The following is a 25,916-nucleotide window of genomic DNA, read 5'->3' as shown; positions in this document are numbered from 1 at the left end:
TATTTTCAGGAGGCCCTGTTAATGGGAGCTTGCTGGTACCTCGTGTCCACACAAGGTGCAGCTTTCACAACGGCTACATGTGGTGAGAGCCACACAACTATTTCAGCTTCAACATGTCACCAGGAAAGCTTTAATTGGATACTTGGAAGTTAAGAGTAATGATGGGGTTTATTGCATTTCCCATGTTACTTAGAGATGATCGTTTTCATGGCTCAGTGGCTGGTAGAAGTGCCACTCTGTGCTGGAGCATTCTGCACTGCCCGAGTTGACTGTGCCATCACATGTAGGTATGCTGGATTTCCATGAGTGCCTTTCCATGAATGCCTTCACTCATGTTGCATGCAGAAAGCACTTCCTTTTACTTGCATTTAGGGTTGAAATGGCTTTTCAGAGGTTCCCAGCACTTGTAGTAGTTTTTATCTAGGCGATTTGAGGTCTGGAGGCCCCATTTTGTGACGGCGAGGCTGAGGGATGATTCAAACATGAAGGCCTGTTAGGAAGAGGAAAGGTAGGTTAGGGTAAAAGGAAAAATTTAATTCCAGGCAAGGTGTCTGCTCTACCACAAACAGGATTTGTATACATGGTCCAGTATATCCATGTTCTGCCTTCAGCCTGATCAACCTGGGGAGAATGCTCTTTAGATCTGGCAATGTAATGCTGGAAATAGTCAGGTCTCAGGAGTGACTTTGGACTCCCTGCCTGCCTAGGAAACCAGGTTATTCCAAAAGCTCTGGTTCAAGGTCTAATGATGATCATCATCATTAGATCTTAGGGGGTAGAGACAGGAGGACAGTGAGGGTGCTTGCTTCTTAGCCCATAGGCTAAGACAAAAATGAAATTCCCAGCTTCCTGCTCAGGCAGCAGTATATGTGGGCAGATGATCAAAGCTGCCTGGCACTGTATGTCTTCAGGGGAGCTCCTGGGAGCTGAGCAGTGTTCACTGGTAAGGGAGCTGAATGCTGCAGCAGTTGGGTCCAAGTACTTTTCCAGCTTGCCAGCAAGAAGAGACAGTACTAGGCTTTAGTTTAAAAGTGGGCACTACGCCATGCTCTACACCCCAACTCTCACGAGCTCCCTTGGCTCCTTACCATGGTCCCGTCTGCAACCCGCTCTGGCTCCAGCTTGGCTTTGCTTGCCTTCTCGAAGCAGTCAGCATCTGGCCCATGAGGGGTCATCATGCTGTGCAAGCTGCCACCTCCTGGCTGGAAACCTTCCTCCTTTGCTTCATAGTGGCCTTTGATGAGCCCCATGAACTCACTCATACAGTTCCCTGCAGGAGGCAAAGAGAAGAGGCTGCAAAGAACGGTGGTTGTGAGGGATCACAGACAGGCTGTGAGCTCCTTGAAACTCATGAGCTAAGCTGGGCCAAGCAGAGGATAGAGTGGAAGTTTCTAGATAGGGTATCATGCTAGGGGACATCAGGGATCCTACAGCCAATGCTTGTAAAATTGTACAGGATTTTACTACCTGGGTTCAGAAAGAGAGCTCCCTGATGAAGGAAGTTCATTAGAAACTACCTTAGTGAAGGGGGTTCCACCAATCCCTAAATGACATTGTTAGACCTGTGCTTCACCTGCCATCTCGAGCTGTGTTAGTAATACACCTGCATAAGGACTGCATGGTGTAACCTGAACCTGATTTTACAGACTTGGATTAGGGATTGTGAAGCATTGGAAAGGAAGTTCTGTATAATCATCCCTGTGTTACAGACACAATATACATGATCAACAATCTTAAGAGACAGTTTGCTCTGCTGTCCCAGGTTATAAGCAGGAAATTATTCTGATAATCCTCTTCTACCACCTCTAGTGCAGTCAGGCATCACTACCTTATGCTTTTAATTCATGCATTATCTGCCTGTTTCTCTATATCCACTGTGCCCCCAAAGACAAGGAGCCAAATTCTGTCCTTCCCCAAGGAAGAATATGTTCAGTAGACCCTCTGAAACCACTAGAGTAAAATACCACTAACTTAGGCAACAATGGTTATATCTAATCATTCATACTTACTGAGTTATGTTCCCTGTAAGGAAAGTACTTTAACACCTTTCATCCAAGCTTTCAGCTTTCCTACACCTGATGTGACTAAACAATATAGCAACTTTCTGCTCAGCAGTTAGTTTTTGCAAAACCAGGACATGCTTCCCTAGCTATTTTATATATAGCCCTTTTTAACCACTAGTTCAATCTTTGTTAAGTACAATCCAGAGTCTGAAATGTTTAACAGCAAAACTAATTTAGCTCAAAGCAGGGTTGGCCTATATATGTATGCAAACATTCATTAATTTTCATTCCAAGTTGTCAATGTCTCATGTAGGACTGGATAGTTACAAGATTTTCATTGAACCTGCTCATGTACTATACTTGATGCATTTAAACTGCAGAGCTGGATAGCCAATTTGTCTGTACCAGAAATCTTAATATCTCTTAGGAAAACTGGGCAGGTAAGTAGAAAACCAGCCTGGAACTTTGTAGATGAGCAGAGTCCAGTCTCTTTTTCACTTGCAAATTTCATATGTGAACCCAAACAACTCAGGTGTGCCTCTGTTCCCTGTTAGTTAAATAGCATTGTCTACAAACAGGATGTTGTGAAGTTAAAATCTCTTAGTGGCCAGTACGTATTAAGGACCCACCATCATGACAATCACATAAGCACTCTCAGACAGAAGTAATATATGCCCATGGTATAAAAAGTGGAACAGAGATTTTCAGTCCAAGTTCAAAAGTACTTAGTACAGCCTCTGAGGATGTGAATGCAGCCAGAAGTCAGTATTTACAAGCTGTACAACCCCCTTAGTATGTGAAATTGTTACAGTGTCTAAGAGGAATACTTTTGAAACACCATTGCTATACTTGGAGCAAAGTTAATGAAATATAACTCTTTAGTGCATCGAAATTCTCTGAACACAGGCTTTCCACTGCACCTGAGGAGAGGAGGCAACAAAGGATTTCTGGCAAGCAAAATAAGCCTCTGGTGAAATACTTGGAGACAAGGGAGTTCTGCAGAACTGAACTTGTTGGAATCAATATGGTACTTCTACCCCAGAGTTGCTCAGTCCTGCTATACTTCTCTTAATGCAACAACATTCTCGTCACAACACTAATTGCAGAAGGAATTAACATGTGCAGTGTCTTGATAATTGACAATCACAATGTCTGCCTTACTCATCAAGCTCTTCCTCTCCATGGCTGGGGTAGAGCAGACAACCAACCTACTCATCATGAATTTAGTGCTCCAGCTTATGGCTGAGGTGCTGTGGTCAAGTGAGTAGCTATGGCAGCCACAGCTGTCCTCATGGGTGCTCTTAGATCATCACAACATGGACAAGAGAAGGAGAACCTTTTTTTGTCTTTTAACACAGTTGAAGCAAGGGTGAACAACTTCATATTTGTTATGGCTCACAACGCATCCGTGTAAAATTAGCACAGCTCTGCTGATGAGCAGAAACTTCATTGTAGTTAACCAGCAGTGTGGCTCACCTCCTAGGGTCCAAAAAAAGTGTCTTGGCACTATCCCAGCCAGTCAGGAGATGTGTTTTCCTGTCACCCTCATTATTGCAAATGAAAGCAGAATGACAGGGCCGGACTTTGCCTGTGGGATTTACTCAGATAACTGCAGAGCTGCCTGCTATGTTTGTTAAGTCCCACTAATTCTGCTGGCCTCCAAGGTTCTTGGAAATAATTTAAGTGGCAGAAGGAACTGGCTGTTAAACTGTGATTAGTAGGTGTGCAGAAATCCTCTCAGCACTTCAAAGTGACCACAGCATGGTCACTTGATATCTTCTGGGATGGAGCCTGTTAGCTGTTGATGTAAGGGGTGCTGGATGGCCATGCTTTCCCCCTCAATCTCACAGAGCAGGATGTCTCATCCTCTCCCTGGAAGGGCAGTCCCATATCAGGAACTGGATTTCTAGCATCCATTCAATGCAACATGTTGCCATGCTCTGCCAAGACAAAGCCAAAAAATTGCCAAAAAGAAACCAGGTCTGCGGATGGCAATCAAATCAAAAAAATATCAATCAGCTCCCTGCCTGAGAAGCCAATTCCTCATCACTGGCTTCTTAAATGCAAGCAATACCTCCATCACTGTGCAGGTGGTGAAGAAGGGCTGTGGAGAGCCAGTTCCTTCCTTTGCTGTAGCTCTGATCTCACCATACAAGTGCCAGCTCTATAGCCCTCTGGGCTTCTCACCGCTTGTAATATGATATTTCCCTTTCTCCTGTTCTTTATCTATGTACTCTAATGAGATATTAAGTGATTCATGGCTGGGTGGCAGGACAATATCTGACTCATTTGTGCAATGCCAAGTTCAATATGCACCCAAGCTCTCTGGGAGCCCCTCGAGTACAGATACATACACCTGTGCAGAAACAATGGCCCATCATCTCTGAGATTTTGTGAGACGCTTTAAATAGGAACATCTTTGGGTTTGTCCGTTTTCCAGGGAGGACTGACTGACTCCAAGAAGCTGACTAACTGAGCCAAGGACAACAAACCAGACTGCTGCTTCCCTGCACATGCTCTCAAACAAATGAGCCTTGTTTCTTTCCTGCAGCCCTGGGCTCAGGCAGGGCCGAGGCAGCGCAGACGTACGGTGGTAGTATGGGGGGCGGAAGGTGTTGTTAGCCACCCCCCAGCGCGGGGGGAATATGACAAAGTCAGCCAGTGCCACTCCAGCGCGGGTCGTCTTGGCTGTCAGGACAGTGAAGATGGAAGGATCCTGGAAAAAGCAAAGCAAAAAAGCATGAAACGGAGCAGGCCTCAGAGCAGTCTGCTCAGGTCACCCGGGTGGTAAAGCTGACTGATACAGCCTCTCCCTGCCGCGAACACTTTTGTCACCCGCACCTGATAGTGTGGATGAGATGTGGGACCCTGGGGGACAGCACTCAATTCCATGCTGTACAGTGGGGACAAGAAATAGGTCTGGATGGTTCTTCCTTTGAGCAGCTTTGACAATCCTTCCCATCCCGGCCCTGGTAGCTGGCAGCATAGATGAGGAGGGTGGACAACACTGCAAGATGGGGTACTGCAATTCCAGGAGCAGTCTCCAACACTCCTACCACAAAACCACACCTTTTCCTTAGCCAGTTACGGAGGACAGGAACATCCCGCTAGAGGCATTTAGCCTCATGGCCCCGTTAGTTTACAAATGGAGAAGAAATTGCAGAGAAATTGTGGCTTGTTGAAATCTCTAGTCCAGTAAAATGATTTTCTGGGCTTTGATTCCAAACCCATCCTCCTGGCAGATTCTTCTGGAGTTTTAAACAATACTTTATGTTGGTTTTCTCTCTAGAAATGCTCCAATCTCCCTTGCACGCCCACTTGCATTGCTCTCCCACTGGACTGGTTTCTTTTTTAGATGAGTTGCTTACATTAGTTTTGTCCTTAGTTATTTTCCATAAAATCTAGAAATTATTGTAATAAAAGCTGCCAGCTCTTCAAAATGAAATTCAGTGCTGGACTCCAGAGGAAGGAGCCTGTCCAATAGCAAGAAATAAATCAAGGCAAGAATTTGAAGCAAGGGTGTTTTTGCTGAGTTGCACAGTGTATGTTGGCATCAGTATTCATTCCTCCTCCAGGGCACAGAAATTCTATGCTAAGCTGCACAGAGCTGTTTAAGAAGCTGATCAACCTCCAGTGATGTCTTTGTACCACAAAAGAGGATGTCTTCTCCTATGAAATCTTGGTTTGGACCCAGGGAAAGCGGCACAAAAGATTTCACACTGTTTCTTAGAGCACAACATACTTTTTAAGAGGCGTAGACCCCTGGAGCTCAGGGTCTGTTTGGGTGGTACGGTGGCCACAAAATTTTGCTCTGCTTTGCCTTGCCCAGTTCCAGAACTTACCGCGTGGTCAAAAGCAACAGCATTAATGACCATGAATTTTTCCAGGTGGTATTTGTACGGCGTGTAGTTCCCGTGCCAAGCTACAACATTGTAGGGGGAGTAATCCTAGCAAAGCAAAGAGACAGAGGATTACCATACACAACCTTCCCACATGCTGCACACGTGCAGGATGCTGCTCATCCCCAAGTGAAAAGTGGGTTTAGTACTGATTAGAGGTACACTGGCAGCTCCTCAAGCACAACCCAGTGTTGTGAGGATGAGGTTTTCCTCAGCATTTCTTCTTGGTGAACCTCAGCCTTCCCTCTGGGGTTTGGTCTCTAAGAGCTTTTGAGTGCTCAGGTAGTGTTTGGGCAAGGCCAGCTGCAACACCAGCTCTCTGGTAAGGAAACTCTAGATTTTCACAGTAGCACCAGCTCCTCATTTCTACATTGTCACTATAAACATATGGAGGCAAAGATCACTGTTGAGTTTTTGGACATCCAAGTCTTCACAAACACTTTTTTCCCAGACTGAGGATCTTTAGCTGGGAAAATGAATGACCCAAGAAGACAAGGGCTCAGTTCTGCTCCACATAAGTGAGCAGGACTTTGTGAGACAACATCCCTGCTGCTGAGCTGCATATCCCAAGTCATGCACTGGCAGTCACTGCATTTCAGTGTTACCTGTTCTCCCAGAGCATCCTCACCTGCTGGGCTGCAAACAGCTTGCCCTGGTACTTGCTGATCACTGTGTAGCCCCCTGGCACTTGGCGGTCCTCGTACCACGCCACGGGCACCAAGAAGTCACGTGGGTTGGCCAGGCCATTGGCTCCTGGAAAAGAAGGAGGGGTGACAAAGCTCTTTGGGCAATCTGCTAGGGAAGCGAGAGGCTGGTGCCATTTCCCGGCTTTGTGGGTGCCCTTCTATGTTATGAGTGACCCAACTGCTTCTTGGCCCACCATGGAACCTGAAATAGTCATGTACTTCTTGTGCTCCTATGAGTAGGTGATTGTAATTCATCCCAGCATTCAAATCCATGCTCCCTTTGTGACTAAGAGAGGTCCCACCAGTGGCCTTCTGAACAAGATTAGTACGTCATCCTCAATTAAAGGCATGTAACAACCAGGAATTAAGTGAAAAATGGAGGATGAATTGCTCTCTGTTCCTGGACCTCCTGCTGACAGGATGTTTAGCCACGCAGAAGTTATGAGGGGGGCCAAATACATTTCTAAATGCTAACAAAGAGAGCAATAAAATAGTGATACCTACAGACTGAGGGGTTGCTTAATGTGAAGAGTGCATTTTCAAAGTGCAAAGCACCATATGGGGGCTGGAGCATTCTTCTCCTTGTTAGTATTATTGTTACAAAGTGGTTTTGAATTTCTTGGATAAAAATGCAGACATTACTACCCGCTGCTAAGGTTTAACAGTCACTGCTTTTCTCCAGCTGTCACTTTTTTCAAGTGAAAAGTGAAGTTAAAATAAAGTAAGACTGAAATACAAAGGATCTTGGTCTCTGAGGGGAAGGCGGGTAGATGGTGAGAAGAGGAGCTCTTATAATTACCACCTCCTGAAAAGGTTTACAGGCAAGTGCAGTCTTTTTCTTTTCTCCAGAAAGTAAGCCTTATAATAGATTCCTGCCTTCTGGAGACAAAAAAAAAAAAAAAAAAAAACCACCAAAAAAAACCCTCAAAAAAAACCCCCCAAAAAATCCAAACCAAAATCCCAAAGAAAGTCTAACTGTGTCTGAAAAACTGGCTAATGGGAAAACTTATTACAAACAGGCTGGGCAGCCATATCAATAATCAAGTGGAGCAGGCACAGATAAGTGGAGGATGGCAGAAAGCTGCAGCTGACTAAAAGGCAAGCTGCTGAAAAAAACCTGTAGGCTCCATGCGGAAAATGGTGTGCCCAAAATGTCACACAGAAGAGATGCTCAAGTGGGCTTCCACTGAATGCTGCAGATTGGGTTGGTTCTCCACTGAAAGAAGGACCAACTTCACTTTCACCATGGCCGTGAGATACAAATGCCCCTGTATGCAGATGTGCCATGCCAAGATTGTTACTGATTGATAATACCAGGTAATTTGCTTGAAGCATAGCCAGTCCTCTAGGTCATGCTGAGAGCTAAAAATATCTAGTGGGGAAAAAAATCCCAATCCAACCTAAAACAAAACAACCAAGCCCAAAACACCAGTCTGAAAGTGGAGAACTGTTGGCACTGGTTTTGTAGTTATTTTAGCTGTTACAAAAGGAGCTTTACTTCCCTTCCCTGGGACAATCTTAGTAGAAGCAACCAGGAGGTGTTTGTCTCAGCAAGATAAATTTGGAGGCAAGTACCCAAGGGATGAGGAAGGTGTCATAACCTGAGCTGAGCACTGCCAGAAAGTTGGGCAGCAGGCCTTCAGATGCTGTGTCCCCTCGCAATATCTTTGTCATGGCAGCAAGAGGCTGTGCCTTCACGATCCATGACTCTGCACAGAGCAGGAGGCATCTGGCACAGAGGATCTGTGATTTCTGAGAGCTAGACCTGCACTCAGTGAAAGCAGATCCTCCCCAGATCCACCCCACATGATGTGAATGTCTTGCTGGTCCAAGTCCTGTGCTGCTTATTTTATTGGTTTCTAATTCTCCAGAGGAAGCAGTTTCTGACACTAAAGCACTCTAGAGCTCCAAGATTCCTCTGTTATCAGAAGCAGGAGGGGAAAAACCACTTGATAAAATCTAAAATGGGCCTTCAGGAATATCTCATTTTCAGTTGCCTCTGAAATCTGCCCTTCCTTTTACCAGGAAAATTCTCTTCTATTACTCAGTTTATGCCACATCTGTAAGTATGAGGCATCAGTGGTGATGGCCTCCTGGGTTTCTTTTGGTAGGAACAGCTTCAGAGCCAGCAGATGGGGACACGCTGACCAGAACTGAAAAGAAAACAATAGAAAAGAGGGTGGGGGATAAATGGTCCCTTCAGTGCCAGGGGAATCTCTGGACAACTAGTGTGTCACATTTTTTTGGGCTCTTCTGGGAAATCACAGTGCTGGAATGAAAAACATCTTTGTGAAGGAGCATGTGCATGGGAGGATGTGATGGATTTGGGCTTGTAATTCATGCCTGTCCCTATGAAATTCACTGTAGGTGTAAACAGGAGATCATTACCAATGGGTCCCAGGTCAGGCAGCTCAAAGTGTGCCCCGTACACCTCCAGGATGTAGCCTCTGGTCTCCCCAAACACCTCCACACTGAAACGCATTCCTTGCTGGAAAATGAAGAAAGATGCTAAGGATCCTCCCAGGACTTTGCTGACAAACCACGAGCAGCTGAGTGCAGGAGTTGGCTTGCTCCAACCTCTGGCTCTAAGCCACAGGCAGGGTGCATTCAGCCTTACCTGGATGACACAGATTTCATTGGGCTCCACTAGCATCTTCCCAAACTCAGTTGTGATGAGCAGTTTTCCTTGCTGGGGCACTGTGGGAACAAAATGCAGCCGGAGGAGCTGAAGTAGTGTGATGATTGCCACCTTTTCTCTCCCTGTCAGAGCACCCAGGCTCCAAGGAAGAGCAATGTCCCCTTCTTGGCACAGCTACACAGGGAGTCTGGGCTCCCATGCAGACTCTTGCGGCAGAGAGCCCTGCACTGGAGTGAAGCTTCCTGACCAGCTCCATCCTCCCCATGTCACAGAAGGTACTTGTATGAGCCAAAACTTCATGGCCCCTTGGTGTAAGGTTTGTACCACAGCCCACATAAATGGGATTTGATACAATTGGGTCCATACCTCTCTGTCTCACAAACTTCATACAAAACAGTGCATGTACCCATCTTTGTCTGGATTTTGGCAGTGTGAGATGTCTGGGAATAACTGCTTCCTGAGGGCAGAAGCAATACTCTGCTAACATCTGCATTGTTTTCCATGACTGTTCTGGCACAGGAGAGCTCACATTTTGACTTGAAAAACTACCAGATTTACAAAACCTGCCCTGGCACTTTTACTTCACAGTAGTGAGGGAGGTGAGTGAGAACAATTTAATAGCTATTTGATGGAACAAATGTTCCTGTCGGTGTCCCGAAGGCTTTCCTGTTCCTTACTCAAGAAAGATACAAGCAAATATCTGCCTTCTGATACCACTCAGAATATTTTTCAGCATGTGTGGACTTTATGTGTCAACCTCCACACTCACTGTGGCAGTCTGGTTGCCGGAGGCTGGCACAGCATGGGAGCTAAGCTGCCGTGCCAAATAATATTGGGCTAAAGCAACAAAGGCATCCAACTGTAAGCTGTTCTGAAATCCTGAGGCTTATGGTTTCCAGAAAACCTCTGCCTGTGGCGTGTCTAATACTAGTCTGGGGAGCACTGGGAAATGATCCCTGAGCACCATGGCAAGGAAGCTGGGTCACTGCTCAAAAAGTTGAGGTGTGGCACAGGAGCAGAGCTGGTGCCAGAACACCAAATCTGCATGGCATGGGTGAAGCCAACCCTCTCCTCCAAATCTTGGCTGTAGAGCCCTAGGCTCTGGAAGAACAAAAAGGCAGGCAGGTGGTAGCCCAGGTAGAACCACCTGGAGGAAAAAAGAACCCAAAGCATCAACTCACCAATCAGGAAATCACCATCGGAGTTATAAAGGCATCTGAAGAAAAAGGGAAACAGGAAGGTTAAGGTGCTATAAACCCCATGCATTTGTGCACACCACAGCCACAGCTGGGGAGTTTTGAGCTGGGAGACTGACATGGCACAGTTTCACAAATTCACAGAATATTCTGACTTGGAAGGGACCCACATGGATCATCAAGTCCAACTCTTAAGTAAATGGCCCAGCCTGGAAGCAGGACCTCTGACCTCTGCCAAGTCCCTGCCTTTGTACTCATGGGCACATCAGCTATTGTAAGCTGGGGAGTGGGGCTCATTTCCCCCCTGAGCCGCGACAGGGAGCAGCAATGCCTGCTGCATGTGTGTTGAATTCTGAGGAGCAGCTAGAGGACCTAAATCCAAGACACCTCCCCTTGCTGCACCCCCATGTCCAGCTGCCTACTTCTCTAGGTGGTTCCTCAGGCACTCCTCCAGTGTTTGACCACAGAGCACAACCCGCATGGAGAACACGCTTGCCCGTGCACACAGGAACACAGGACATAGAGAGACGCTGGGAGCTCAGCTCCAGGTGGTGGCAGACAGACAGCCTGGAGCAGCCTGAGCCACCAGCACAGCAGGCACTGACCTGTCAGCCATGGAGGTGTTGCAGACAAAAATATGCACAGCGATGCCATTGCGTCCTCGGGGTTCACCGGCGCCACACAAGGTGTGCAGTCCCTACAGGCAAACCCAGGAGTGAGCAGAAGGCAGGGGAGCAGAGGCAGCCCTCTTTCCTCCCCTCACCCCACCCTCTTGCTGGGTCTCACCTCCTCTCTCACTTCCCACACTGCTACCAGCCTTTCTCTGTGTGGCCCTTTGTCAAATGCATTGGATTCTTTTTAATATAATAAGGGTTTCTTAAAATCCATGTAAGCTGGTGCTTCCCAGCCAAGGGTCTGGGGAAAACTGAGGGTTGGGGCTTTTTTCTTTCTTTAAGAGTTCCTTGAAAGTCAATGAAGAAAATCAAGCCCACTGCCAATTGCTTGAAATCTGCAATCCTCTCCCCTCCCATAGATGCCCTGCAAGCCCACTGGTTTCAAAACTGCCAATATTAGCCCAGTTCTGAGCATCTTGTGTGCCCTGCCACCCCCTGAGGGGAAAGAGATGGAGGATGCCCAGAAGCCCTGGTCCCCCAACTTACGCTCACAAAGTCCATCTTATTCTGAGGGGCTTTGGGAATCTCAAAAGGTTTCCATCGCAGCTAGATTGCAACAAACAAAAAACAAGAAGGAGGTGCCAGTGATCAGAACACAAACAGTGGTAATTCAAAAGAAAGTAGACCCCTGTCCTCTCCCCTGCTTCTCCTTGCTGAGGTAGCTCTCTCTTTCCTCTCCTCATTGCCTTGATCATCTGATTTACAAGTGGTTTTGTTGTTGCTGTGCTTTTTTTTAATTTAAAAAAATATTTGGGGGGGGCTTTAAAAATTTTTAGCGTCATTTTGTAAAGTAATTGGCAGGCCAGTGTAGTGCCAAGGTCAAAAAATCCTATTGAAAATCTGTCTCTATTAATAACAACACTTTCAAGAGCAAAGAAATTAAGATAAGCCAGCTTTCCACAGTCAAATTGTTATGGTCCTGTGCTCCACGCTAAATTATCCAGTCCTTCTGTGACCCAAACATGACATTTTTTTTTGCTCCACCTAATTTTCCCCACATCCAAAGCAGAAATAGCTCTGCTTGCATGAGCAGGAGCCATGAGCGGCATTAATTACTTCTTGCAAAGCCTATCGAGGTCCTCAGGCAGAAAGTACCAGAGGAGTCCAAAATATTTGTTGGATTTGAATCCACCTGCATCCTCTCACAAGAAGTTCCATAGTTTATGTTTGTCTGGAGCTTTTTTGTTTGTTTGGTTGGTTTGTTGGTTTGTTTTGTTTGTTTGTTTACTGTGACATTTGCTATTGGTATTTGTTTTTTTCCTGCCTCTCAATCATAGCTTCCCTTTGTAATCTCTGTTCCAGTCTGGAGAGCTTTCTTCTGTTTCAGCATTTCCTGCTCAGATGCCACCCCATATTTTTTCATCACATTTGACTCCTTTTCAGCTTTGTCATCTTTTATAATTCTGCCATTGTCCTTGGGTAATTTTGAAGTGTCATTTGCCCCATTGACTTCAATGGGCTTTGCATAAGGTGCCTCCATATGGCCATCTTTTTAGATGGAGGAGGATTGCTGAAGCTCCTTAAGTACCTGGGTGAAACACAGAGCATTGCAGGGAAGAGTAGGTGTTGTCCAGCAAACTGAACCTTGTCTCTGGCTTTGCTTCAGAGAGAATAAGATGGAAAACAGGAAGGTTGCTCCCACTTACTGCCAGGAAATAACTTTTCTGGGTTTGGTGGTTGCCATTGAAATTAGCAAGAGAGGGAGTGGGCAGGAGCTTTCCTGCTGTTTCCTTAGACAAAAGAAGTACTACATGTAAATGGCTTCAAATGCTTGAGAGCTGGGCATCTTGGAATTACTGTAATCATAAATAATCATAAAAGCAGATGTAGGGTGCAAAAGGACATCAAGGATGGATGAGGTGATAACAGAAGTCATTGGAGCTTTATCTGGGAAGGAGCACCAAAGGAATGTAAATATGAGCCTGTCACTGCTCCTTGGTCAATGGCTGGAAAACATATTCCAGCAGATCCGGGAAATTATTTAGACAAATGGTGAGGCTGCCGGGAGGCTGGAAATTAGCTAATCATGATGCATCAAAGGGCAAAACCTGAGAGAAGTGAAAACCAATGACCATGAGATGATGTTGAGAGGAGAATGGCAACAGATTAGCAAAACCAAATGTTCTGGGGCTGGCAGGGAAGAAATCATGATTAAAGACAATGGCAAGGCTGTAACAGAGGAAGACAAATGCCATCTCTCTGTGTGACTCTCCAGAATGAAGCGAGATTTCCCATGAGGGCTGCAGGGAAATGGGCTGGCAGCCAGCAGCCTCTCCAAAAGCACAGGGAAGGACAGGATGGATGGCAGAGACATGCAGCTGCTCTGCTGGCTGAGCTGGGGCATGAGAATTTCATGAGGGACACTGGAGGAGAAGAGAGAGCAGATTAAAAGGGGGCCAGCTGGAGCCACCAGGGTAGATGCCAGGTAGCACAGATCTAACCCTGTGGCACTGTAGCCGTGCTGGGAAGCAGCACAAGGATCTGTCAAGATGGGAAGCAACAGGCATCAAGGGCTGTCCTTCCTTGGGTGACCGTGGTGAGGAACAATGGACGGGTGGCAGACAATACCCTGCTTCTGCGTTGGTCAGATGCCCAGGAACCCACTGCTCCCTTCAGATCTCTTGCAACTCAGTGCCTTTGCACTTCTGGTTAGTTTGACATTTGACTGTCTTCCTGGCAGGACCAGGGCTCCTTCCAGCATGGTTACCTGGTTGGGGTCAGGCTCAATTTCATCCCAGTCGTGTGTCAAGTGGCCCTCCTCGAGAGGTTTGAAGGGTTTGTGGCAGACTGAAGGTAGGATTCGATACAGCCAGCTACAAACAAGGAAAACACCTGGATTAGCCTGGGGAAGAGGTAAAACCCTCTGGGTAGCTGCTGGCTGACTGAGCTCCTAGAATAACATTTACATGGGTGGCAACTGAAACAAGAGGTTTATTAAATCTCAAATTAGTAATATTAATATTAAGATTACATAGCAAACAACAGCTCACAGCCAGAGGTTTCCAGAGGGATGGCTTTTATTATGGGCTCTAAATATAAACATGTCCAGCTTTATACAGGTAAACATCTATATGTATTTATGTGTAACTACTTACGTCTACATTTACACATATGCATATAAAAAAATAAAGATACAGCTTTTTCTGTTGCTGAAATACAGCAATCTCAAAGCTGGAAAAAGATGCTTGTTTAAAACAGCTACAAAGCAGCTCAGACAAGACAGGGATGAGGAGCGTCCAATGGAAAGAACAGAGGAGCTCTCTGGAGACAGCCTGTATCTGAATTTGGATGGATTACAAAAAGTAGCATCCTTTGCTTGGTTGGCCATGCCCATGCAGCAAAGGCCAGAGTTTTATGTGATGTTTCCTGCTGCTCTATGAGATCCCCTATGCCTCTGTCACTGCCTGGGACTGTCACTCTCCTTCCTTGCTGCCTGCAGGGGCTGTGGGCCCTGCCAGCACATCCACACACCCTGCATGCTGCAGCCAAGCCCAAGCTGGGCTTTCAGTCAGGTGAGAGAGCAGAGGTGATCAGAAAAGCTGAACCTAGGCAGGGCAGCCAATGCTTTTGATGTGTCAACAGTTTGGGCAAGTGGGAGAGGGGAGGAGGGAGCTCTCCCTTGAGAGCTTGAAAAATTCAATCAAGGACAACTTCGTGCAGCAAACAATGATTCATCCCTTTCCCACGCACACTGAGAGCTGGCACCAGCCTGGAGAGCAGAGGCATCTCAGATGATGCATTTGCCTTTCATTTGAAAAAGCAGCAAAAGGGACAGAAGAGCCACAGTGGGAGAAGCAAAAAGAGAAACCTATCTTCTGCAATCTGGTTATGGCTGGAGCATGACAACCAGGACAGAGCTCTGGGAAGCTTGCTGCTGGCTGGAACAAGCTGTTCCCAGCACTGCTGAGGTGTTAAAGATCATGCTGGGTGCCTGGCACTTTTCTGAGGCCCTGGGCAGCCCCAAAATGGGAACAGACTGAGCTAGCAGCTCACTGGCCCCAACCAGTGTGCAGGAACATCCCTTAGGAGGAAAGAATCTTTCTCAGAGGCTTGGCATTGACACTGTGCACTATCAATTGCTTACCAGTGCCAGTGCCGGTGCCAGGGGTGATCTTTCCATAGAAGCAGCAGGGCTGAAACCCTGAGGTTGTTTCACACAGCACACATAACCCATTCAGGACTCCGTGGTCCCTGTGAACATCCCCCTCCTTCCTCATCTTGCTCAGAAAACCACTCTCTTTCCCACCCCAACCACTCCTTTCTCAGCATTTTTTTAACCCATTTGCCCCACCAAAGCCTTTTCTCTCCTCACCCGTGGTCTTCTGTCTTTGTCCCTTTCCCAGTGCCCAGCAGAGGTTTTTTACCTTTCTAGACTTGCAGAAAGCAGTGCTGGCACTGAGGCAGCCCCCCCACTGCTCCCCAAGTGCCACATCCCCCCCAAGTGCCACATCCCCCCAGTGCCAGGGTCACGGTACCTTCGCCTGTTGGTGGCGCGGGGGCAGGTGAAGGCAGAGCCCGAGAGCTGCTCCGCGTAGAGGCCGTAGGGGCACACCTGGGGGTTGTTCTGCAGGGGGGACAAGGGAAAACAAGCAGTGAGAGGCAGTGGCATGGAACTTGGCTCTGAAGCCTCCAGCAGAGCGCTGACCTGGGCACCCAGCACCCTGATGCTGTAGGTGCTGTGCTCTCCTGAGGCTGTGCTTCAGCTCCAGATCCGGCCAGACCCCAAACACCATTCCCACACGCCACAAAAGTGCCCCAGGGAGTCAGCACAGTCACTGAGGCAGCAATAGAGTAAGCTGCCGGGGCAGTGCTGCACAGGGTCAGACAGGAGTATTAGGGAAAAGGATATTATTCCCAGTGAATACAGACTGAAAAGCACACTGGTATTGAGCACAAACTTTTTTCAGACCAAGTGTTTGGAGGGGTTGCCCCAGAGCATCATGTCTGGCTGCCTTTCCAAAAGGCTGATTAAGACACAAAAGCTGAATGCACTGAATTCTCCCTTCTCCTGCCCTCTGCCTATGGAACCAGTGCCCAGAGCAGGTGTTTTGGTGTCAGACTGCTTCCTCCTGACAGTGCTGCTTGCTGCCCAAAAGCATCAGTGACCTGTGTCGGAGCCTTTGCTTCCCTGCAGGGTTTCTGCACAGTGTGAGTCCTCCTTTGGAGTACAAAGGGGGCATTTCCCCTTTGCAGAGCTGTGGGTACAACTAGCACAGGTTTTAGCAACCCTTATGAGTTCATAACTGGAGGACAGATTCCTCCTTTTCAGAGAACAGAAACAAAGCATTTTTATCTAAGTAGGCCACCACCTATTTGTTGAGATCAGCAAGAAGCAAAGACATACAAGAGCTGCAGGAAACACCCCAGTGGGTCAGTCATACACCATTTGCTATCCCATCTCCCTCCTGCAAGGTCTACTACAGCATCCTGTATCCTGCTGCTGAGCAGAGCAGCCATCCATACAGTATCAAACCCTGCCCTGAGAGGTGTGCAGAAGGGAGAGCTAAAGCTCTCTGAGTGTGTGTATCTTCCAGCCCTCCAGCTCCATCTTGTCAGTATGGGTATGCAGTGAAGCAGGGGGATCAATAACCCTTGGAATTTTTAACTTAGCCAGCACTACTGCAGATGCCAGTCTTATAAATACTGCATCAGAGAAAGGATCCACTCCTGGGTCTGAAAATCTTTTTTGTCTAACTTGTTTTCAGATTTTTCTATTAACTCTTTTGATACAGAGTACACACTCTGTCCAGATGAGAGCACCTCAGCCAGGAGCTGGAGGAGTCTGCTCTGGAAAGTGGTGCTGCCGTGGAAATCATCAAAGAGCACATCCACCACATCCCACTGCCTTTTTCAACCAGCAGCCACTATTATTGATCTTCCAGTTTTAAATGCCTCTTTCTTACCTTTTTTCTAGCCAGCCTCAGTAACAAGACATTGCACCAGCCAAACTACCAGCCTGACCCAGCACAGCAGTTTGTCTTTCTTGTGAGCACACCGTGGGCTGCCATGCAGACCTAGGGGACATTTGCATTTAACATGTCCCTCTGTTGTGTCTTAGCGTCCTCGCTGCCACACAACATGCAAAATATCAGAACTGGGGGCATCCAGGAAACTCAGGAAAAGCAAAAGTTGAAAAAGTCTCCAATTTACCTTAATTCTACTGGTCTCTCTGCATAGATGGGGAAGGGGAGCACCAAGGGATGGAATTGGCTTAGCACCAAGTCATAGAATCCTAGAATGGTTTGGGTTGGAAGGGACCCTAAACCAACCTGCCATGGACAAGGTCACTTGCCACTTGACCAGGCTGTTTAAAGCCCCATCCAGCCTGACCTAGAACATTTCCAGGGATGGGCTATCCACAGCTTCTCTGGGCAATCTGTGCCAGTGTTGCACCACTCTCGAGGCAAAGAATTTCTTCCTAATATCTAATCTAAGCCTGCCTTCTTTTGGGTTAAAGCCATTCCCTTGTCCTATCCACTACATGCCCTTGTGAAAAGTCCCCCTGCAAATCCCTTGTAGCCACATTTAGGTACTGGAAGGTGCTATAAAATCTCCCAGGAGCCTTCTCTTCTCCAGGCTGAACAGCCCAATCCTCTAAGCCTGTCTTAACAGCAGGTGTGCAGCCATCCAAATCCCAAGATTACAGGAGACCCAAGGGAAGCCGCAGGCAGCCTCAGAATGTGTGCTGGTGTAAAGGAGACCAGCACAAAAGGAGGTGAGGGAGGCTTAATTCTTCAGGGTCTCATTCTTGCCTTTGGGCTCCCAGAGGATAGCACCACACGGGTTGCAATTCCTTTCCTTAAAACAGAATGATCCCTTATCATTTATTGTCATCAAACATGTTCAGAAGTTACTTTTAAAAATTAATCTGTCAGTTTATTACTACAGGTATTCATGTCCCCTCCCTCCAAAGAAGCTTCTCCCCTGCCAAAGACGTGTGGGTCAGCTTCATAGAACCCCATTCCTACAGAAGTTGTGAAATCTGCCTCTCCTGAGCAGAGCATATCTCTCTGCCAATCTTCAAACTTCTGCTCTGGTTTAATCCAGAGCTGGTGGCTTCTTTCTCAGTGTGGCTGAGCCATTTGTATTTTTTTCCTTTAGGAAAAAATCCCTGTTGCTGAGCAGAGGTAATTTAAGCGGGTCTTAACACCCAAGGTGAGACTTGGAAGCTCACAAATAACTTTAAAATAGAAAGTATTAATGGAAATCTTTATTTCTGACTTCTGCCAGCATCTTATTATTCCAGTCTTGTATAAAGAAGGCTCCTAGAGATTTTCATGGTGACAGAGAGAAAGGAAACATGTTAAGATGAAAAGAAGCCAAAGGATTAGATATTCACTCAAGAGTGCATTTTGATAAAGCACTTAAAAAAACCCCAGTACCTGTCCCTCCGGTAAAGCTCCTGGACAGCGTGGATCCTCAGAAGCATGTTCATTTCCAAATCCTGACATGTACTGCAAAATAAACCACATAGCTCACCACTGTTTTGAAAACAATCAAAAACCTCTCCAAACAACCCACCCATTGCTTTCCCATGCATTTTTCCAGGCTCTTAGTATGCATTAAGACTTACTCAAGTGATCTGCTTGCATGTTGCCACAGACCATTTTCACGGCTCCTGGATTTGCTTCATTAGCTAACCGTGTGCTGGGCTGGGAAGCACAGACAGGAATTGCTCTCCTAAGAGTGCATGTCTATTTTGACTGCATTCTGCTCCATTGAGGTGCTTGAGAAATAACCCAAATATCACATATACTGTCAGACTCAAGGACAACAGGGTGATGGATAGGAAGAACTGTGCACCAACGTTATGGATGTGTGCTAACACCATTCACGTTCAATCTGACTTTGCTTCAATCATGGCTGTTCCAAAATCTCCAGACTGCCTTGCAAATTTGTTCACTGGGTCCTCAGATTCTTAGGGAATGAAACTGGGAATCATTTGGTTGGCGTGCCTTGTGATAAATCCCCATGCTCAAAGAAAAGGTCAGGATGTAGATGGGATGAGGGACAAAGGGAAACCCAGCCAAGTTAAACTGTGTCACTGATCTGCCCTAAGTAAGCGTTACCCTGTTGGGCATAAACTGTCCACCATGGTAGTAAGCAAGAATAAATTCATTGGGTGATTGTCTGGGTCTCTAGAGCAGTGAATTCCCAAGAGACCCACAGGTGGAACAGACCTACACATCCTCCCATACCTGCCTACAGCTGTTGTGGTCTGAGCATGGCTAAAAGCCACAGGATAGAGTGATGCAGATCCCAGCTTTGCAGCACGGGGAAAAGCCCCACAGCAAGCCTGAGACACATAAGGGAAGCAGGAATAACAGAGACCTTAGCTTTGCACTGTCAGAAATGCAAATACAGCCCCTTCAGATGCTACAGGAAGCCACAAAGCAGCTCTGTTGAACTCTGTGTGAACGCAGAGGTGTTTCCTGGCAGCGACTGGCGGTTCAGCCCCGTGGCCTGGGGAGGGAGTTAAATATTAATGCTGCCCTCTAACAACTGCGAGAGTCGCAGGGCTGCACATCAGCCTTCAGGCAGCAGTGCCGGGATGGCAAAGCCCAGGAGCCCTAAGGCTTGGCTGTCACACATCCTGGCTGTCAGCAGCACTGAGCAGTCCTGGCAGGCACAGGGCCCATCCTCAGTGTGGTACAGCCCCCTGGGAGGCACAGGTCTGAGATTAAAATGGACAGATGCCCCTATAACCTGGTTATAGAAGCCCCTATGCCTGGTTTATTTTATATAAAGTATTACAGCACCTGGATATTCCCCCCTGGGGTGCTCAAGCTTGGGCAATTTGCAGCCCCCTTATAATTTTCCCAGTGTAGCAGACACTGAGAGAGCGAGCCTGAAACCTCCTGAGAAATCATGTGTTTTCCTCAGGCTCCTTTCAGCGACCTGTAAGAGAAGACCATTCCCAGGGGGCCCAGGCTGGCTGGAAGCTCTGCTCAGCCTGAACCTGAAAACATCCTTGTTTCCCTCGGTTCAGGGAGGATATTTCTCTCGTCTCGTAAATGAATATACATCGCTAGGAGCTGCTCTCCGCTGGGTTCTGCAAGAAGCATATTGATATGCAAAGCAGTAGGTCACCTAAGCAGCCTTGGCAAATGTATTGTATTGGAATATTCCCCCCCCCCATTCCCCCCCCGCCCCGTTTTTCTTCCCCCCTCCCTTCTTTTAAACGGAAATGCAGCAATATCTGATGGGACTGCAGCAGTTCCAGAATTAACTGAGGCATCCACACGGCATCCATCCTCCTTTAGAGCTTGTCCCGAGCTTTTGCCTTCGGGGCAGCCCTGGTGAAAAGGGGAGGAAAGGGGGAAGAGGAGGAAGAGGGAACAAGCTGATTTTCTAGGAGCATAGCCAGCAAGATTCGACAGGCTCTGCTGAATGCTGATGGAGGGCTGGAAGGGGACAGCCAGCGGCTCTTGGGAGGGTTCATGTACCTGGCAAGCTTCGTGTGCCCCCCGGCACCCCCGTGCCACACTGCTGGGGTGAGGGGGAAAGGAGGCACAGAGATTTTGCTGTGACAAAGCCATCCCTTGTCCTTCAGGCTAAAAAGCTGGAGACCTGCACATCTGAACTGCCCATCCACACACCCCCAAAAGTCCCTTTGCCTCTGCTTGCTGGGCCAGAGGAAAGAGAGCAAACCAACTGGGCAGCAAGCACCTTGTGGCAGCAGCCTGCTTTGAGCCCGCGCTGGTGCTGTGCTTGCAGCCCGAGCACAGCAGCAATGCAGCCCGAGCACAGCAGCAATGCAGGGGACGCTTCCCCACCGGGCTGGATGCAGAGCTGCTGCCTTCCCCAGCTGCACCAGGGGCTGCAGGGGGTGGCACTGCCCCGCTGCCTCTGGAGTGGCAGCAGAAGCTGCTGCATCATTGTTTGGTCAAATAAATTCTTTCTTGCCAAGGAAAAAAAAAAAAAGAATTCTCAGGTAACTGCGTCGAGGGCTGAAAAAATGACATTGGCAGGACTGCAGCCACTGGAGGGGAGACGCCTTGCTGGTGATTTATCACCCTGAGTGTGGCTCCAAGACTTTTGCCTAGAGATTGGATGTGGCTTTTCTTATTCCCTGTTTCATTTTCTCTTTCCCTGTGGCATCCCTCAGAGAGGCTTCTGTCCTCTACAGGCCCATAGAGAATTGGTGTCAAACATTATCTGGGCTCCCAAAAAGCTGTACCACATGTGCTCCCTGCTTGCCTTGGAATTGTCATGCTCCAGGGCTCTGGGGCACCATGCAGGGATCCTGCTGAAACAGGCTGGGTGGGAGCAGCAGTGAAAGGGCCAGGCACATTGTGGCCTTTCCCCCTTCCAACCCTCTGAGCCTACCTCCCACCTCTCACTTCCCATTTTGTGCCGCAGAAGGTGCCCCCAAGCCAAGGGAAATGATATCTTTCTGCCAGCCCAGCAGCAGACCATCCTTCCTGGGCTGAAAAATCTGTGAAAATGGAACCCAACTGTTCTCTGTGAAGTGGTACCATGATTTGAGTCCGAGAGCACATCCCTCTAGGTCTCTGCCTGGCCTCTACAGTTCCTAGAGAAGTTATAAAAATCTCCAGGTTGGGTAGGTTGATGGGCACTATTGTAATTGAGCAGCTGGTTTCTCTGTTACACAAAATAGTCTCTGTGGCTCTTTGTTTTCAGTCCTGCTTTTAACTACTGTTGTTATTTTGTTCAAGATCCTGTAGATTTTTATGCCAACAGGAGCTTAGGTATTCATCTGACTCCACTTTGGTTTTTGTTTTGTAGTTTTTCGATAAAATGAGAGAGATAAAAGCCCAGCACAGCATAAAAAATTCAGCATAGCTCATTGATTGGAATAACTGGGATGTAAAGCAGAGTGCTCGCAATGGGTGTCGTGCTCTGACCTATAAACCATAACCTTTTGTTCTCCAGATTAGACAGCAGGCATGGGAAAAATGCATTTGAAGTCTGAACACATAGTCTGCAAAATAATTAAGACCCTTCTTCAAACACTGCATAATATATTTCTCTATCAGCTCCTGCTGCAGGACACAGGGAAACAACATTCCTCTCTCGACAAGAAGCATGGCACTTTTTATCAGCTCAGTCCAGTCAGCCCTGGAGTGTTAAACACAAATGCAGAAACATTGACATGAGCATTTGGGGCAATGAGCAGAGCAGGTCTCTCACCCTCTGTGTGGGGCTCCACAGCCTCCTGGCAGGCTGAAGCCAAAGCACACAAACCAAAGCTCTGCCCTGGTGCTGCAGGGCCAATATCCCCAGAAGAAGCTGCCACCTCCCCTGACATTTCAACATCTCTGCGCTCCAAAAGTGCTGGAGATGGTCCAGGGGCAGACCTTTCCTGAGAGGACCTCCTCAGCTCTAGGCTGGGACATGACACTGCAGACAACAGAAGAGAGGGATGGATGCCAGGGGAGTGGGGAGGAAGGGTAAACCAACAGTTTTGGAGGAGAGGTGCCAAGAGAAGGTGAAGCAGGCGAGGTGATGACGGGGTAGGGACACATGTGACGTCCCAAAGAGGAGCTGCTGGCAGAGCAGCCTGTCCCCATGAGCAGCTCAGGGCAGACCCACACTCAGCCTGCAGCCACAGCCACAATGGCCAACAAGGTGTTAGGGGCTGCTAGGAGCGAGGCAAAGATGGGCAAAGATGGGCACTGGAACAGTACAGGGACAAGGCAGCTGCTGCTGAAAGAGGACTGTGAGCTGGGAAGTGTCATGGACAGGCTGGGAAGAAGCATGGTGAAATCCTACTGTTTGAGGAGACACGACTCCTCACAGGTGAATGAGCACTATAAGAGCACTGTGTAAAATAATGAGCATTACAGAAGGTGGGGAAGGAGCACACACATGTATCTCCAGAACTAGGAACAGGCCTAGGAACAATAACATCCTGAAAGTCCAGGGAGAAATATGATGATCCTGCACAAGCTCTTGAGACTCACCATGTCCTGGGGCGAGGCCTTGCCACTCCTGCATGCTGCAGCAGCTCATGCACCCCAGTGGCCCTGGGGCAGCTGGCCCCCCACAACAGTGGTGAGGTGCTGATGAGATTCAGAGTTGCAAGTCTCGTGTTCCTATGCTTGAGCCACAAACCTACCCTATCACACCCTGCTCCCAAAGCTCCCCCGTGCTCTGGCACATGGTGCAAGGAAAGCTCCTGCCAGCTGCCCTGCTGGGGCTGGGAGAGGAGGGCATGGCCACAGCCTTGCTGCTCCAGGGTGTCCTGCAAGGGGTACCAAGAAACGGCCCTGAATGGAGCTGCTCCCAGGGGCTGCCGGGGAAGATGGTGGCCAGGATTGCAACATCTGGGCAGATGTTGCCAGCCAGATTTCATAGGCTGAGAGGGAAACACCCCCTGGCAGCCAGGACAGGAGGAGGGGCACATGCTGTGGGTGGGGAAAGGATAACTCCCACCATGAAGAGGTCCTGACCAAGAATGATTTCCAAAGGAGATGAAGAGGGAGAGAAATCCTTATTTATAGATGAAACACAGCAAAATACTTCATCCCAAGAAAGCTTTAAAAACACACCTTGGCACACAAAAGAGGGGCACAATAAAATGAAACAGCTCCAAAAAATTAGTGTGAGCAGAGAAAGGGTTTCTACAGCCAGGACTGGTGGGCTCCAGGCACCCGACCTCTTACCTGCAGGCCCGTCATCCTCCTCCTGGTTATCCTCTTCTTGGAGCAGACACAAACCCCGAGCAGGTATCTGGCCAAAGCAGCCTGGCAAGCAAAGCCTGCTCACTGATCAACTGAGCTGGGCTGGAGGCAGGCTGACAGTGCTGGGAGTGAGAAAGTCCAAGGGAATTTTCAACCTGTTTGCTCAGCCCAGTCTGTGTTTAACCAAACGCCCCTCTCTGCAGAACCAACCCCAGGATCGATCTGAATAAACAGGGGGTGAGGGGGACTGGGTTTCCTCATTGCCCCTGTTCCCCCTTAGATGTTAAAAAAGGGGTCATAGCTCCCACACATGGGGAGGGGGAAAGAACAAGGTGTTTAGAACCAAGAAAAGCCATTCTGCAGCTGTTTTATAAGCTTCTTTTGTAAATTGTACCTCCAGCAAATTTCAGACGCAACCCTTTAAATGTGCAACAAATATTTGTTCATTAATTCTTCTGAGCTGTGCTTCATTGGGGATAGAAGAGATCACACCTTCATCATGGTGAAGGCAGTGATATTTGGGAAACACTGTGTGGCAACATTACACAGCATTTTGGGGCCAAAAGCAGGGGAGGATTTTGTATTCCTGTGATTAGAGCTAGTAAGGGGAACTTACAAATTCTGAAATATTAATATTCTTCAAGAAAGCTGTTGCTGGGGAAGAAATGGCAGCAAGCATTTAGCTACAGAATACTAATGAAAGTAGCTCTGCACTCCAGAAGTTGCAGGGGAAAAAACACAATTGATTTTATTTGATTTTTTTTTTTTTTTACTTTGAATTCTCAACCCCCCTTAAAAAAAAAAAAAAAAGGAAAGAAAAAGCAGCAATTTTTTCCATTTCCATCACCTGCTCTGCTAATATGCCCTGCCAGGAGGAAACTTCTAGGAGTCACCCACTGAAATTTGGATGCGACCTGAATTAATGTCCCTTCCTCTCCTAGAGCATCCTGGAAGCCTTCCCTCCGCAAAGCAGTTACCAGTCCCTGTGACCCCCACAGCAGCCACTGAGGGCTTGGGCTGCAAGAGGGGCAGGTCCTAAATCACCTTTGCTTCTCTGAGAACTGGTAGCTCCTCACACCATTCTGAGCAACACATTCCAGCCACTGAGAGCTGCCAATTCAGGAGCTGGCAAAATGGGCTGGCTGGCCTGAGGGAGAAGATGGGCTGTATGACGAGACAGTGGTTCTGGATGGGGGAGAGGGAGAGAGACTTTTCCTTGGCTCTAGAAGAATATAGACTGAGTAATCTCCAAGTTAAAAGTTTTCTTCAGGTCTCTGTTTCTGCACACCAGGAAGGCTCCATACCCTGGTCTCTCCCAGCTTTGCCATAAAAAATCGCTCCAGCAGAGAGGAATTCTCCAGGACAGGGCAGAGATTGCAAATATGTTAGCTCACCTTGAGCAGTGATTCATCATTGCCAAAGAAATGAAGTACCTGGCACCTGTCACCTACCCTTGAGACTCCTTTTCTACCAGACAAGATTTAAGAGTAAAAAGTTCACCTCACTTATTTTCTGACAGTGAAAAATTACACATTTGACTACAGTTTAGCGAACTGCAGTTGCAGAGTTTCAGGGGTTTCCAAGATCCTCTTTTACTGAGACACACAGCAGGAGAGAGAACATCACATTTGAGCTTACATTTCCCTTTGGGAGCCTACACTTCATCTTGCTCACATCTCCTTACAGGCTCCATTCTCTTGTTTTTTTCTCATGGGACAGGTAAAAATAAAGGTGTTGCTTTTTAATAATCTGTAGGCCTATTTCCTGGTTGTTTTTGTTTCCTAAAAACAGACAAGGTGTTGTCACTTAACTCACTTGATGGCCATTAATGTTTTAAAGCTGATTAGGCTGCCTAACCTTGCAATCCCATTCCATTCCATTCCATTCCATGAAAAACATTATTTAGTAAGATTCTGTTGAAACGCCACCTAATTTATTGATCCCCAAATTATATGAAATACGAAAAAAAAAATCTGAACACATGTTGTGTTTCTGTTCTAGCCCATACAATTCAAGAGGGAAATAATAAATCCATGCTGATCACTCCAAATTATCTTCATGCTCTTCATGTGTGTGAAAATGTTTTCCAGGATTAGTTGCCTTGAAGCATCCCTTCTGAGGGATGGAGGTCAGGCTGACTGGCCTGTAGCTCTGTGGACTTCCCTTCTTGCCC

The 25,916-nt window shown here is 47.5% G+C and overlaps 1 protein-coding gene across 1 annotated transcript; it reads right to left on the bottom strand.

The window, feature by feature from the left end:
• Window positions 1-125: 125 nt before the first annotated feature.
• HGD (homogentisate 1,2-dioxygenase) lies at window positions 126-23,856 on the bottom strand. Its single transcript, XM_084201390.1, has 14 exons — window positions 23,726-23,856; window positions 18,479-18,550; window positions 15,572-15,660; window positions 13,804-13,909; window positions 11,583-11,642; window positions 11,028-11,119; window positions 10,408-10,442; window positions 9,206-9,285; window positions 8,977-9,076; window positions 6,531-6,655; window positions 5,846-5,950; window positions 4,593-4,719; window positions 1,089-1,270; window positions 126-490 (listed from the first exon to the last, which is right to left on the bottom strand). Exons 1-14 carry the CDS (start codon window positions 23,738-23,740, stop codon window positions 359-361), a joined length of 1,320 nt encoding a protein of 439 aa, XP_084057516.1. The 5' UTR covers window positions 23,741-23,856; the 3' UTR covers window positions 126-358.
• Between the last annotated feature and the right edge of the window lie 2,060 nt (window positions 23,857-25,916).

The sequence above is a fragment of the Fringilla coelebs genome (assembly GCF_963513975.1).
Source record: "Fringilla coelebs genome assembly, chromosome: 2".
NCBI lineage: Eukaryota > Metazoa > Chordata > Aves > Passeriformes > Fringillidae > Fringilla > Fringilla coelebs.
This window is presented reverse-complemented; position numbering and strand designations above follow the sequence as displayed.